Here is a 16,463-nt window from a genome sequence, read left to right as displayed (position 1 = left end):
GTGGTGACTGCTGGGAATGGGACATTATACAGTAACACCGGGGGATGTGACCGGAGAGGTGACTGCTGGGAATGGCACGTTATACAGTAACACCAGGGGATGTGACCGTAGAGGTGACAGCTGCGAATGGGACATTATACAGTAACACCGGGGGATGTTACCAGGATGTATCTCAGCGATGACGGTATCACTGTGTGTCAGGTGCCTATAAGGTGTCAAAATGTCACTGTCTATTTCTCCATGCAGAAAGGGGAGTATTTAGAGGAACACAGGGGTCTGTACAAGGACAGGATGATGGAGAATCACCAGCCTCTCGCATCACTGGGTAAGAGGAGACATTTATTGTACAGGGGAGAGCAGGTATGGGGGTCCCCTATATACACCCAGCATCTGATAATCACATATATACAATGTACTCAGTCACTGTGTGTCTTCTACAGATGAGCCCAGTAACAGGAATACCCCAGAGAGATGTCCCCGTCCTCTGTATTCCCAGGATTGTACAGAGGAAAATCACAGGAGCCCACAGGAGGATCAGGTAGGTGGGATTTAGGGTCTCGCCAATATACCACAGTGACTGGTTTGTAGATAGTCTATGGGTTTTATACACTGATATTATACTGTTCGTCCCCATCTTATGATGACTGTATGCAAACATCATTATATTGTGTTTTGGTTTTATAGGTAAAAGATCCGTTAGATATTGCAACAGAGGGAGAGGAAGAGACGTATGTGACTAATATGAAGGCAGAAGATACAGAGGTAGAAGAGACGTATGTGACTGATATGAAGGCAGAATATACAGAGGGAGAAGAAGAGACGTATGTGACTGATATGAAGGCAGAAGGTACAGAGGGAGAAGAAGAGACGTATGTGACTGATATGAAGGCAGAAGATACAGAGGGAGGAGAAGAGACGTATGTGACTGATATGAAGGCAGAAGGTACAGAGGGAGAAGAGACATATGTGACTTATATAAAAGCAGAAGATACAGAGGGAGGAGAAGCGATGTATATGATTTTTGATCAGCAGTGTAAGGAGGAGGAACTCCCTACAGATATCAGCACAGGTGAGTAATAGACATGTATTACAGAGAAGAGGAACACGTTTTCCTTGCTCAGTCACTACAACAATTTATTTCCCCAATGCATACACACACAATGTGAAATAACACTGTCAGAAATGTGTGATACAGTACAGTCCTTGTCGTATCTTCTATAGCACAGGTTCTCAATGTTGGTCCTCAGGATCCCCCACACAGTGCATGTTTTGAAAGTCTCCTCACAGAATTAAGTGAAATAATTAGCTCCACCTGTGGATCTTTTAAAATGTGTCAGTGAGTAATGTCACAGGGGTGACCTGGAAAACATGAACTGTGTGAGAACTTGAGGACCGAATTTGAGAACCACTGATCCATAGATTCATCAGCAGACAAGAAAAAGGAAAGTGCTTTAGCCAATGAGAATGTCTCCTTGCACTGTAGGGGTGTTTTTTTTTTTTTTGGGAAGATGGCAGGTGTCGTTTCTATCTGCAATTATCATGTAGTATCGCTGATATCTTTGGTTCTCCGCGTAAGATTATGAAGAGCCACCAAGAGATGTCTCATTGGGTGTCGTTTGGTAAAGACCAAGACACAGAATGTCACCTTTGCACCCAGAATGGCGAAAACATCAGGCTCCAGGGTTCAGGAGCTCAACTCCAGCCAAAGGTAGCACCAGGTATATGGCTACAGGAAGAGATAAATCATCATCATAGTATGGAAAGTAGTACAAAATGTTCCCAGAAAGCAGGATCACCAGGAAGGCAGCAATAGCAATGCTGTGAGGGTAGAGGTAGCGAAGCTGATATCTTGTGTTAGGAGAATGCAGAGGAGACGATTAGTGGAGACAGAAGCAAGGTGCCCCAAGGTCCTGAGATTAGGAAGTCTTCCAGCTACCGATAGATTCCGGCTTCAAGTAGACATCATGGACACAAAGCATCCAGTTCTTTTTCTTTGCACAAAGTTTCAGAGGTAAGAGAGAGTGTATACAGTGTCCTGTGCGCTTCACCTACCCAGTGTCTTCTGTCTGTTTATTGTCTTGTACACATGTGGATGACATACGTTTCGCCAGGGGCACTGGTGAAGCGTCAATGTGGATGACATACGTTTCGCCAGGGGCACTGGTGAAGCATCAATATGGATGATGTACGTTTTGCCAGTTGGTGAAGCGTCAATGTAGATGACATTTGTTTCGCTGGGGAACCTGGTGAAACATTAATGAGGATGACATACGTTTCACCAAGGGTACTGGTGAAACGTCAATGAGGTTGATGTATGTTTAACCATGGGCATTGCTCAGGTACAAGCTTGGAATATGTTGAAGATGAACCATGTTCTCTGCCTTGCAGTCCATATTATTGTCTCAGGGCTAAGTCTTTTACCTAAATATATCCTGCAGTGGATGGATGAAAAGGAGTGGGGATTGCACTTGTTAGAGATTGTGAGAGAAGTTCCTCCATAGCCGAGTGTTTTATCTAGCCTCTGATCTAGAGAGGATTCTACCTGATGTAAAGGCTAGAATACCCTCTAGATCAGAGGGTATATTCCCTGTTACTCCTTTCAGTAAAAAGAGTAACTGGGAAATATACATTTTCTGTTTTCTTGCTCTTTTAGCTACAAATGTATACACAGACAACGTTGTATAGCCGTTTCAGCTGCATTACTCGGACATGAACTTTCGCTATTGACTAAACCATTCCAAGCATCCTAGTTTTAAAAACACTCATAAAGCAATGCATGAAATTTTTATACAGATTACAATATCAGCAATCATTATAAATTGTACATTATAACATCTTGGGTCTTGTCTACTCATTGTAGTAATTTGCCATTTTGGTCATAAGCTACAAGATTACATTTGTTATCATTAATTTTTCTTCATTTAATTTCTGCAGACAGACACAGAAGCAGGAATGTCTCAGACGAGCATCTGATTGTATCCTCGGATTGTGACACAAAGGATAATGACAGTAGACAGGATTGTCCAGGATCTAACCTAATCATCCCAATTATTCCTCCAGCTATATCTGCTGATCCCTCAGATCATGGGGAACATTCTCCTGATAACTCTGATATTGGTGTATCTGTTACATCTCTTACAGTAGATGCAGTTATTTCCTGTTCTACAAATGTGAAATGTTTTACACAGAAGCTTATTACCAATCAGCCAGTTGATAGGCCATTCTCATGCTCCGAGTGTGGGAAATGTTTTAAAAAGAAAACCGTTCTGGTTACACATCAGAGAAATCACACAGGGGATAAGCCATTTTCCTGTTCTGTGTGTGGGAAATGTTTTGGATGGAAATCGCAAGTTGTTACACATGAGAAAATTCACACAGGTGAGAAACCATTTTCATGTTCTGAGTGCGGGAAATGTTTTTCAAGTAATTCTAAACTTGTCAGACATCATACGAGTCACACAGGTGACAAGCCATTTACATGTTCTGTGTGTGGGAAATGTTTTGCACAAAAATCAATGCTTGTTGCACATCAGAGAAATCACACAGGTGAGAGACCATTTTCATGTTCTGATTGTGGGAAATGTTTTACACAGAAATCAGTTCTTGTTACACATCAGAGATGTCACACAGGTGAGAAGCCATTTCCATGTTCTGAGTGTGATAAATGTTTTACAAACAAATCAGATCTTGTTACACATCAAAGACTTCACACAGGTGTGAAACCATTTAGATGTTATGAATGCGGGAAATGTTTTACCCGTTCATCAAATCTTATTTTACATCGGAGATCTCACACAGGTGAGAAGCCATTTTCCTGTTTCCAGTGTGGGAAATGTTTTACAGATAGTTCACAGCTACATAAACATGAGATAACTCACATAGACGAGAAGCCACAAATATGTTCTGAGTGTGGAAAATGTTTTTTAACTAAAGCACATCTTCTATCACATCAAAGTAGTCACACAGCTATGAAGCCATTTGCATGTTCTGAGTGTGGGAAATGTTTTTCCAGTAATTCTAAACTTGTCAGACATCATACAAGTCACACAGGTGAGAAGCCATTTTCATGTTCTGAGTGTGGGAAGTGTTTTACACAAAAATCCGTTCTTGTTACACATCAGAGATTTCACACAGGTGAGAGACCATTTTCATGTTCTGACTGCGGGAAATGTTTTACACAGTCCTCAAAACTTAGTTCACATAAAAAAATCTCACATCGGTGAGCAGCCATTTCCATGCTCTGATTGTGAGAAATAAATAAGATGTTTTTGCACACAATAGACATTAGACAGCTGAGGAACCTCTGAATCTTCAGGAGTACACTTATCACCATTGTCATTCAAGGTTCTGTCCTATATCCTATGCACATGTGTAAAAGAGGACGCTCTGTGTTCCTATGTAGAAGCATCTTATCTGAAGAATAAATCTCATTATGTATAGTTACTGATCTTGGCTCCTATATGACCTCACAGATGTATTACCTGTGATATTATATTACACAGCTATATATGTATTACAGAGCTTGACAAATCCCGGGGCCAGGTTGCCTTGGCTACCAGATTCTGCTTTCTGGCAACCACATTTTTTTGCAGAGAGGGAGGAAGCAGAATCTGGTCATGGGCAGATCAGCGACATCCTGACCCCCCATCTCCCCCTCCTGTCAGACCAGCGGCAGTGATCACAAAATACTGGCAGTGAGTGACCCCATATTTAGAATTGAGTGGGTCCTGCAGCAGCTAATATAAATCCTCAGAGCTGTCCCAACTATTCATCGCAGGCAGCGACTCACTAATTCACCACCTAGGACCTCTGCCCTTCCTTCCCTGGCTGCACCATCATGACATAAGCTGGACACTGAGTCTCTGCCGAGCCCCCGCTACTCCTGGCTACCTGGCCAGGAGCCTGTACAGCGAGGTAGACAGCGGCTGCCTACTTCTCATACAGGGTCTTAGCAAGTTCCCCCATTATGCCCTATTAGAAATCCCCCATGGTGCTTTGGGTCTTTCCAATGGGGCACCATTGATGCCCCTAACAGTGCTATCGCTTCTTGCTGCTGGACGAGCAGGGGCTGCACGGCTTCCAGCATGCAACACCTGGCAAAGAACATGAAACTCCTGGTATCAAGCAAGAAACGCGTAGCAATGAGCATGAAGGTCAGCGGCACTTATGTGGCATAATATGTAATAGGCATTATGGCATGTGTTATTATGTAATGGGCATTATAGTGTGCTGCATAATCTGTAATGGGGATTGCAGTGTTTGGTAGAATGTGCAATGTGCATTATGGTGTGTGGTATAATATGTAATAGGTTTTCCGACGTGTGGCCTACTGTGTATGGGCATTATGGCATGTGGTATAATATGTGATGGGTGTTTGACGTGTAATAGGCATTACGGTGTACGTTTTTAGCATCCCTATTTTTCGTTTAGCTCCTAGATTTAAAAAAAATTGTCTAGCCCTAATTTATTATGTTTTTTTGTTATTTTAATGTTACCTGTTCTGTGAGGTCATCTGCACTCATTGCCTGTATGGGGGAAGTAATTCTGTAACATCAATAGAAGTTTTTGTAATTGGATTATCCCCAAAAAGTGTGGAAATGCCAGCCTGGAGGTGACAGGGGTAATCTATTACATACTGATAGGCCATAAAGCTTGACGGTCATGTTTCTGCTACACCAGCCTGGAGGTGACAGGTGTAATCTCCTACTACCTAATGATGGGCCATAAGGTCTGAGGCCTGACTGTCATGTTCCTGCTACACCAGCCTGGAGGTGACCGGGGTAATCTATTACCTACTGATGGGCCATAAGGTCTGAGGCCTGACTGTCATGTTCCTGCTACACCAGCCTGGAGGTGACCGGGGTAATCTCCTATTACCTAATGATAAGCCATAAGGTCTGAGGCCTGACTGTCATGTTCCTGCTACACCGGCCTGGGGGTGACAGGGGTAATCTATTACCTAATGATGGGCCATAAGGTCTGAGGCCTGACTGTCATCTTCCTGCTACACCAGCCTGGGGGTGACAGGGGTAATCTCCTATTACCTAATGATGGGCCATAAGGTCTGAGGCCTGACTGTCATGTTCCTGCTACACCAGCCTGTAGGTGACCGGGGTAATCTATTACCTACTGATGGGCCATAAGGTCTGAGGCCTGACTGCCATGTTCCTGCTACACCGGCCTGGGGGTGACAGGGGTAATCTCCTATTACCTAATGATGGGCCATAAGGTCTGAGGCCTGACTGTCATGTTCCTGGTACACCAGCCTGGAGGTGACAGGGGTAATCTATTACCTAATGATGGGCCATAAGGTCTGAGGCCTGACTGTCATGTTCCTGCTACACCAGCCTGGGGGTGACAGGGGTAATCTCCTATTACCTAATGATGGGCCATAAGGTCTGAGGCCTGACTGTCATGTTCCTGCTACACCAGCCTGGAGGTGACCGGGGTAATCTCCTATTACCTAATGATGGGCCATAAGGTCTGAGGCCTGACTGTCATGTTCCTGCTACACCAGCCTGGAGGTGACAGGGGTAATCTCATATTACCTAATGATGGGCCATAAGGTCTGAGGCCTGACTGTCATGTTCCTGCTACACCAGCCTGGGGGTGACAGGGGTAATCTCATATTACCTAATGATGGGCCATAAGGTCTGAGGCCTGACTGTCATGTTCCTGCTACACCAGCCTGGAGGTGACAGGGTAATCTCCTATTACCTAGTGATGGGCCATAAGGTCTGAGGCCTGACTGTCATCTTCCTGCTACACCAGCCTGGGGGTGACAGGGGTAATCTCATATTACCTAATGATGGGCCATAAGGTCTGAGGCCTGACTGTCATGTTCCTGCTACACCAGCCTGTAGGTGACCGGGGTAATCTATTACCTACTGATGGGCCATAAGGTCTGAGGCCTGACTGCCATGTTCCTGCTACACCAGCCTGTAGGTGACCGGGGTAATCTATTACCTACTGATGGGCCATAAGGTCTGAGGCCTGACTGTCATGTTCCTGCTACACCAGCCTGGGGGTGACAGGGGTAATCTCCTATTACCTAATGATGGGCCATAAGGTCTGAGGCCTGACCGTCATGTTCCCGCTACACCAGCCTGGAGGTGACAGGGGTAATCTCCTATTACCTAATGATGGGCCATAAGGTCTGAGGCCTGACTGTCATCTTCCTGCTACACCAGCCTGGGGGTGACAGGGGTAATCTCCTATTACCTAATGATGGGCCATAAGGTCTGAGGCCTGACTGTCATGTTCCTGCTACACCAGCCTGGGGGTGACCAGGGTAATCTATTACCTAATGATGGGCCATAAGGTCTGAGGCCTGACTGTCATCTTCCTGCTACACCAGCCTGGGGGTGACAGGGGTAATCTCCTATTACCTAATGATGGGCCATAAGGTCTGAGGCCTGACTGCCATGTTCCTGCTACACCAGCCTGGGGGTGACAGGGGTAATCTCCTATTACCTAATGATGGGCCATAAGGTCTGAGGCCTGACTGTCATGTACCTGCTACACCAGCCTGGGGGTGACAGGGGTAATCTCCTATTACCTAATGATGGGCCATAAGGTCTGAGGCCTGACTGTCATGTTCCTGCTACACCAGCCTGGAGGTGACAGCGGTAATCTCCTATTACCTAATGATGGGCCATATGGTCTGAGGCCTGACTGTCATGTTCCTGCTACACCAGCCTGGGGGTGACAGGGGTAATCTCCTATTACCTATTGATGGGACATAAGGTCTGAGGCCTGACTGTCATGTTCCTGCTACACCAGCCTGGGGGTGACAGGGGTCATCTCATATTACCTAATGATGGGCCATAAGGTCTGAGGCCTGACTGTCATGTTCCTGCTACACCGGCCTGGGGGTGACAGGGGTAATCTCCTACTATCTAATGATGGGCCATAAGGTCTGAGGTCTGACTGTCATGTTCCTGCTACACCAGCCTAGGGGTGACAGGGGTAATCTCCTATTACCTATTGATGGGCCATAAGGTCTGAGGCCTGACTGTCATGTTCCTGCTACACCAGCCTGGGGGTGACAGGGGTAATCTCCTATTACCTAATGATGGGCCATTAGGTCTGAGGCCTGACTGTCATGTTCCTGCTACACCAGCCTGGAGGTGACAGCGGTAATCTCCTATTACCTAATGATGGGCCATAAGGTCTGAGGCCTGACTGTCATGTTCCTGCTACACCAGCCTGGGGGTGACAGGGGTAATCTCCTATTACCTAATGATGGGCCATAAGGTCTGAAGCCTGACTGTCATGTTCCTGCTACACCAGCCCGGAGGTGACCAGGGTAATCTCCTATTACCTAATGATGGGCCATAAGGTCTGAGGCCTGACTGTCATGTTCCTGCTACACCGGTCTGGGGGTGACGGGGGTAATCTCCTACTACCTAATGATGGGCCATAAGGTCTGAGGCCTGACTGTCATGTTCCTGCTACACCAGCTTGTAGGTGACAGGGGTAATCTCATATTACCTAATGATGGGCCATATGGTCTGAGGCCTGACTGCCATGTTCCTGCTACACCAGCCTGGAGGTGACAGGGGTAATCTCCTATTACCTAAGGATGGGCCATAAGGCCTGAGGTCTGACTGTCATGTTCCTGGTACACCGGCCTGGAAGGAACACGAAGTGGTAAAGGACTGGAAAAATACTGTTTTGGGATAATAACCAGGAACTGGAGCAGAACTGTGTAATGGGAGACTTGCATGACTTCATCCAACAGGCAACCAAGGCATTAATAGCCGAAAAGAGTTCTCAGTAGCAGGATAGGGTTCTCACTGTCAGCAACAGTAGTGCACAGTCAGTGATGGGATGTCCATATGGGAGCAGTCTGATTTGGGGCAAACCTGGGTATACTCACATACCACGTTAGGGATGCCAACAAGCTGGTATAGGTGGCGCTGTTGCACTTGCCCGGCAGTCCTTAAAGCCTCCTGCAGGCTAAGGCATCACCTATAACAGCCACGTTCGAAGGAGTAAATTAGGTTTACCCCAACCCCGGATCCGCCAGGACTTAAGAGGGGACAAGGCTGCTACAGGAGGCTGGGCAAGGCAAACACAGGACTGGAGTCAGACTGGGACACGAGGAAGGACCAGACACACAAAACAAATACAAACAATACCATGTGCGACTAGCACAGGACCACTGCACCACATAACTGGGTATTGAACCACAATGGCATTAGAGGTGCAGTCCCAGGCAGTGTCCAAATGCAATATTGTACAGGCAGACAAGTGACAGGATCGGATTTCGGAGCCGGCACAAGTGGGTAGATACAGACAGTACATAGAGCAGGAGCAGACTGTGGGGCAGTTCTGGTTACAGATAGAAAATACAGGTAAAAAACCAGAAGCTCTATTGGAGCAAGAATCAACTGGGACAAACAGGACCAAACACAGCACAGGCACGTGAAGGGTCAAACAAAACTTTGGGAAACCGAATCCAGGTAGGTACAAGCTCAGGGCTGGGTAGGATAGGGTATACAGACATGACTAAGTACAGGAGATATCAGCATAAGGGTTGGTCAGGAAAGCATGCATGTGCTCTGCTGCAACGGCTAGAAACCAGCAGTATAACCAACACAGAGCTTAGGGCAGACTGGGTAATATAAAGAGCAATGTCCAATCAGAACAGCTAGAATGGACAAGACCCCTTAATGAGGAAAATCACTGCAGGTGCGCAGCCTGACACACGGCAGAGTGCTTATTGCCTAATTATATAACAGGCGAAACTGAACACAGAATAAATACAAGTCAGGCTGCATTTACACAGACCCGCCAGAGGAGGCTCGTAACACCAGAGCAACTGAGGGTCATGTGCTGGGCAGAGATCAGAGTACACCTAACAGGCCAGGTAAGCAGGATTAATCAGGACCGTGATAACATGTAACTGACAGAGAAGGTGGCCCCACTCAGCTCTGGGCCCCATAGCAGCTGCACCTATGGTAGCTACACCCCTGTATATAACACATGTAACTGTGACAGGAAAGGTGGCCCCTCTCAGCTCTGGGCCCCAAAGCAGCTGCACTCCCTGTACCTATGGTAGCTACACCCTTTACATGTACCTGTGACAGGGAAGGTGGCCCCTCTCGGCTCTGGGCCCCATAGCAGCTGCACTCCCTGCACCTATGGTAGCTACACCCCTGTATATAACACGTGTAACTGTGACAGGGAAGGTGGCCCCTCTCAGCTCTGGGCCCCATAGCAGCAGCTGCACTCCCTGCACCTATGGTAGCTACAACCATGTATATAACACATGTAACTGACAAGGAAGGTCGCCCCTCTCAGCTCTGGGCCCCATAGCAGCTGCACTCCCTGCACCTATAGTAGTTACACCCCTGTATATAACACATGTAACTGTGACAGGGAAGGTGGCCCCTCTCAGCTCTGGGCCCCATAGCAGCTGCACTCCCTGCACCTATGGTAGTAACACCCTGTATATAACACATGTAACTGTGACAGGGAAGGTGGCCCCTCTCAGCTCTGGGCCCCATAGCAGCTGCATTCCCTGCACCTATGGTAGTTACACCCCTGTATATAACACATGTAACTGTGACAGGGAAGGTGGCCCCTCTCAGCTCTGGGCCCCATAGCAGCTGCACTCCCTGCACCTATGGTAGTTACACCCCTGTATATAACACATGTAACTGTGACAGGGAAGGTGGCCCCTCTCAGCTCTGGGCCCCATAGCAGCTGCACTCCCTGCACCTATGGTAGCTACACCCTGTATATAACACATGTAACTGTGACAGGGAAGGTGGCCCCTCTCAGCTCTGGGCCCCATAGCATCTCCCCCCCCCCTGCATCTATGGTAGCTACACCCCTGTATATAACACATGTAACTGTGACAGGGAAGGTGGCCCCTCTCAGCTCTGGGCCCCATAGCAGCCGCACCCCCTGCACCTATGGTAGCTACACCCTGTATATAACACATGTAACGGTGACAGGGAAGGTGGCCCCTCTCAGCTCTGGGCCCATAGCAGCTGCACTCCCTGCACCTATGGTAGCTACACCCCTGTATATAACACATGTAACTGTGACAGGGAAGGTGGCCCCTCTCAGCTCTGGTCCCATAGCAGCTGCACTCCCTGAACCTATGGTAGTTACACCCCTGTATATAACACATGTACCTGTGACAGGGAAGGTGGCCCCTCTCAGCTCTGGTCCCCATAGCAGCTCCACCTATGGTAGCTACACCCCTGTATATAACACATGTAACTGTGACAGTAAAGGTGGCCCCTCTCAGCTCTGGGCCCCATAGCAGCTGCACTCCCTGTACCTATGGTAGCTACATCCTATATATAACACATGTACCTGTGACAGGGAAGGTGGCCCCTCTCAGCTCTGGGCCCCATAGCAGCTGCACTCCCTGCACCTATGGTAGCTACACCCTGTATATAACACATGTACCTGTGTCAGGGAAGGTGGCCCCTATCAGCTCTGGGCCCCATAGCAGCTGCACCCCCTGCACCTATTGTAGCTACACCCCTGTATATAACACATGTAACTGTGACAGGGAAGGTGGCCCCTCTCAGCTCTGGGCCCCATAGCAGCTGCACCCCCTGCACTTATTGTAGCTACACCCCTGTATATAACACATGTAACTGTGACAGGGAAGGTGGCCCCTCTCAGCTCTGGGCCCCATAGCAGCTGCACTCCCTGCACCTATGGTAGCTACACCCTGTATATAACACATGTAACTGTTACAGGGAAGGTGGCCCCTCTCAGCTCTGGGCCCCATAGCAGCTGCACCCCCTGCACCTATTGTAGCTACACCCCTGTATATAACACATGTAACTGTGACAGGGAAGGTGGCCCCTCTCAGCTCTGGGCCCCATAGCAGCTGCACTCCCTGTACCTATGGTAGCTACACCCCTGTATATAACACATGTAACTGTGACAGGGAAGGTGGCCCCTCTCAGCTCTGGGCCCCATAGCAGCTGCACTCCCTGTACCTATGGTAGCTACACCCCAGTAATATACATGTATCTATGACAGGGAAGGTGGCCCCTCTCAGCTCTGGGCCCCATAGCAGCTGCACCCCCTGCACCTATGGTAGCTACACCCTGTATATAACACATGTAACTGTGACAGGGAAGGTGGCCCCTCTCAGCTCTGGGCCTCATAGCAGCTGCACTCCCTGTACCTATGGTAGCTACACCCCAGTAATATACATGTAACTATGACAGGGAAGGTGGCCCCTCTCAGCTTTGGGCCCTACAACTACGGTAGCTCTGGAGGGGTGGCATTCCCAGACTGTACAATGTTTCTGGATTTTCCAAGACATTGTATACTCTGGGAACGCCAACCTTCTGTACTCCAGACTTAATTACTGGACTGTATGGAGTAATTCTGGATGGGTGGTGGTAACCCTACTTGGAGCACCACAGTAGAGAGCGACACCCCAGGCAGAGAAGAGGAACTGCATGAGTTTTGGCAGGGTTCTAGAATATGCCCTAAATATGCATTATAAATGCGCTGCCTCTGTAGTTCCCACTGTAGATCCGGACACCACCATGTCCACACTCTGTTACCAGATGGTAGATCTTCCTTCTCCTGGACAGCAGCCTCTCTGCCGCTTGGTGGTCCACTGCCGCTGTGCCCAGGCCCACCACAGACTAGGGTGGCAATGGGGGTTTAGCCTTAAAATCACCGAGATTTAAATGCTGGGATTGTAGCTTCCAATCATGGGATAAGTTTGTGCAAGCACAATCTAATGTTGTGCAACTCTGAGCAACGTGACATGTTCAGGTCACACTACACAACCTGCCCACCACACAGCCCGCACCATCACATGGCCCGCTCAGCTTCCAACCACCCGACCGCCAACTCCTCAGGTAACCAATCCCCATCACCGCTCCACCCCGTGTTACTGTAGACGGGGTGTCAGGTTCCGAGGGTGCGGTGTTCCTAATGTGAGGCAGTGGACTGAGATGGATAGCTGCACTGAGAAGGCTTAATGTAACGGTGCATATAGTGGTGGTGAGGAAACTGAGGCACCAAGGGCACAGGCAAATGGGAAGTTGGCAAATACCCTGACAAGGGCGCAGAGTCTAAACCTGTCAGTGGTGTTCACCAAGAAGCCCCTCACGGCACTATGGACTTTGGTACCGAAGGCTCCGTTTACCAGGCTGGGTACCGATGGCTCAGGTTATCAGGCTGCGTACCGACGGCTCCGGTTACCAGGCTGCGTACCGACGGCTCGGGTTATCAGGCTGGGTACCGACGGCTCAGGTTATCAGGCTGGGTACCGACGGCTCAGGTTATCAGGCTGGGTACCGACGGCTCAGGTTATCAGGCTGGGTACCGACGGCTCAGGTTACCAGGCTGCGTACCGACGGCTCAGGTTACCAGGCTGCGTACCGACGGCTCGGGTTATCAGGCTGGGTACCAACAGCTTAGGTTATCAGGCTGGGTACCGATGGATCAGTTTATCAGGCTGGGTACGATGGCTCAGGTTACCCGGCTGGGTACCGATGTCTCTGGGTATCGGACAGCGTATCGATGGCTCAGGTTATCAGGCTGTGCTGGAGTATTCTAGACTGGGCACTAGCAGATGGAAGCAGGAGACAGTGAACTGCAGAAATCCATCTGGCAGCAGGAGAGTAATTCCCCTTTTACATCAAAATCCCTGGTCTTTGAACACGGGAGTTTCCAGGGTTGGACCCAGCTTCATACCGCGTTTAGAGACAGCACCTCGACCCAGGTCAGACCGGGTCTGCGCCCTTTACACTGAACCCGAGTTAATCCTGCTTTTCCTTGTGGATGTCATTAAAATTGCCTCCCCCACCAGCAGCAGACAGCAAGCACCTCCGATTTGTGTCACCCCCCCTCAAATAAAAATGTCACTGGGGTGGGAGGCACATGCATCACTTACCCTGAACCACCTGTAGAACACCAGGTGGTGCCAGAGCCTATGGGCTGCCTGCAGTGTGTGCACTCTCTTCTCCCCGCCCCCTGCTCGTGGTATCTGCAGCGCTTCCTGCTACACGGATGTCCAAACCCGTGCTGGGACCATTTACACCGTGTTCCACCCTGGTCAGCACCTGGGTAGGAGTCCCGTGTAAATGGACATGGGTTGACCCCTTTTATACTGCCGCTCACTCGGCCCCACAAAGCAAAAACCTGGGTTTTTGCGGTGGTGTGAAAGGGGTATAGCTAGGAACAGCAGCAGCACAGTCCAAGTAGCTGGTAACTGGAATAATACTGGACCCTTTGGAGAACTCTCTGGAACATACACAGGAAGTAACAATTGATCAAGACAAGGAGGACTCTGGGAGGCCTGCTTATATCCGCCTGAGAGCCTGATGGTTGGCTGCAGACTTCAGCACCAATTAGAACAGAACCGGGAAGAGAGTCATGTGATCGCACCTAAGCTCACTGGGAATACTGGACAGGTGAGTTATGGTCAGTGGATCGGACGTGTCATGGCAGCTCCCATGTAAACAATGCTGGGCGTTATGTCACCACGTGGGGGAATGGACACAGGGGCATCTTGACATCCTACTCCAGCGCACCAGCGGGCCGATAAGTGACGCACTCAGACAGTGTGATAATTGCAAAAACCAAGATTCCTGACAGTAGGGCCATCGTTGCCTTTGCCATCGATGGTCATCCATTTGCTTTGAAAGTTTAGCCTGTGGGCCAATCAAAATACAGGGGTGGGGCTTCATGGGTGTTCGGGGCAGAGTTATGCTCCGTGTCCTGGCCCTTGATAAAAAAAGAAACAGAAAACTATTCAGTTAAGCTTGACATCGATGGTGGGAAACCATCTGGTTCTCCCCCATCAATGTCAAAACTATTCAACATCAGCCATAAACCATCAATGATTTCTAATCATTGATGGACGATGGCCATCCCTACCTGACAGGGGGAACCCCTGCACTTTGGGGGAGTCATTCTCCGGATGCTGAACCAGTCATCTCTGCTTCTACGTCCACCATTACACGGGCTGACCGCAATGGCACTCGGTCTCCATATCATACAAGGTACCAATCATACCTGTCCATCACCTCAGTCTGGGTAATGGACTCCATGGTCACGCTAGGCCTGGGAATATCAGGACACAAACCCAGGAGGCTGGCTTACCTACTCCAGGAGGGGGCCACAGGAAGCAATGGTAACCTGCAGCCCAGTACCTGCACCTGACTATACAGTATATAGCTGGGTGTAACTGAGGTAGGTGGCTAAGTACACATTACATAGGTGAGTAGTGGGGCTGTCCTCAAACCAAGCTGAGATATTATTGCAGGCGCCATTTTCCTGACTCCCTACGGGCGCCGCCATCTTGGCTTAGCCAGAATCACCACAGAACGCTGCGTATAGAGATAGAGGAATCATTTGGGAGCAGCGGCAGCAGAGTGGGCGGGGCTGCGGCAAGGAGAGTGGGCGGAGCCTATGCACGGGAGATGTAATTCAGCGGTCCCGCCGTCACCTACCACTCTCCCATACCCCCCTGCGCTGTGTCCGACGCTGACCCGGAAGTATACTCCCGCCCAGTTCCTGTAGATGCAGTGTCAGTGTATAACCCCGCCTACTTGCTGACGCTTCCAGGTCACATCATCAGTCTCAGCTGCCAGGTAATAATGGTCCTGCGGGTTACGGCTAGTTGCCCTTCGCCGTAAGGACCTGGGCAGGAGAGGGGGCGGGGACTAGTCACAAACATGGCCGCAGCTCCCCTCTCATGGCACCTGTCTGTGTCCTACTAACTGGCCCCTGCCCCTACCCTGCTTGTCTATTACCCCTGCCCGTCTCTTACTGCCCCAGGGTTGCCTACCTGACCCTCTCCTTCAGGGACACAATGCTCTGTTCCTGGACTTCCTTTCTGCAATGACCTAGCTCCCCACAGGTGATGGCAATCCTACATTACCAGGGAAGTACAGGGGCAGAGCATTGTGTCCCTGCAGGAGAGGGTCACATCCCTGTATTACCCCTACCCATGTCCTATTGCCCCCAGTCATCTCCTGTTACCCCATGGTTGCCTACCCTCCAGAAACCCCGGAAAGGGTGGCAATCCTCCTGCATATCCGCCCCAGGTCCCGCGATGTGTCCCTCGTGGGGGGGTCCACGGGTAAAATGCAGTGATCGTGGCATTTTAGCCCCGCCCCCCGCCGTGCAATGCCTGAAATACCGGCATTGCACAGTGGGGGGCGGGGCTAAAATGATGCGACGCTGTAGGCACGCCCCCCAACAGGGCAGCATCTGTGTCTCCACGCCCCCAAACCTGTATATTGAAGAGACGGGAATGGTAATCGCACAGGAGAAAAATAGATATGAGTATAGGAAGTTCGGCCCCTCAATTTATATCAAAAATATTTTAATTCCTTATGACAGGTGAGGGTGTGCTACCACAGGACATCAAACGATTGCATATAAGTTTTGGACAGAAAAGAAATGTCACTTCGTAGTGCACCAAATAAAGAGTCAAATTAAAATCTAACTTT

At 49.2% G+C, this 16,463-nt stretch overlaps 2 protein-coding genes across 5 annotated transcripts in view; one reads left to right on the top strand and one right to left on the bottom strand.

Annotated features, from left to right (window-relative positions):
- LOC146009882 (uncharacterized) overlaps nucleotides 1–16,463 on the bottom strand; it is a 227,902-nt gene that overhangs the window by 131,002 nt on the left and 80,437 nt on the right. The gene's annotated exons all lie outside the window — the stretch shown is intronic.
- The window catches only part of LOC146007355 (uncharacterized), a 29,800-nt gene that overhangs the window by 331 nt on the left and 13,006 nt on the right, over nucleotides 1–16,463 (top strand). Inside the window, exons 2-5 of the mRNA XM_083145704.1 lie at nucleotides 247–325; nucleotides 441–538; nucleotides 685–1,069; nucleotides 2,935–4,219. Of these exons, the coding sequence (XP_083001830.1) occupies nucleotides 292–325; nucleotides 441–538; nucleotides 685–1,069; nucleotides 2,935–4,219 (1,802 nt within the window). The 5' untranslated portion in view covers nucleotides 247–291. The remainder of the gene's footprint in view (nucleotides 1–246; nucleotides 326–440; nucleotides 539–684; nucleotides 1,070–2,934; nucleotides 4,220–16,463) is intronic.

Source organism: Crinia signifera, chromosome 6 (assembly GCF_055691185.1).
Source record: "Crinia signifera chromosome 6, ASM5569118v1, whole genome shotgun sequence".
In the NCBI taxonomy this organism is placed as follows: Eukaryota; Metazoa; Chordata; class Amphibia; order Anura; family Myobatrachidae; genus Crinia; species Crinia signifera.
Note: the sequence above shows the minus strand (reverse complement) of the source record. Positions and strands in the feature narration are given on the sequence as shown.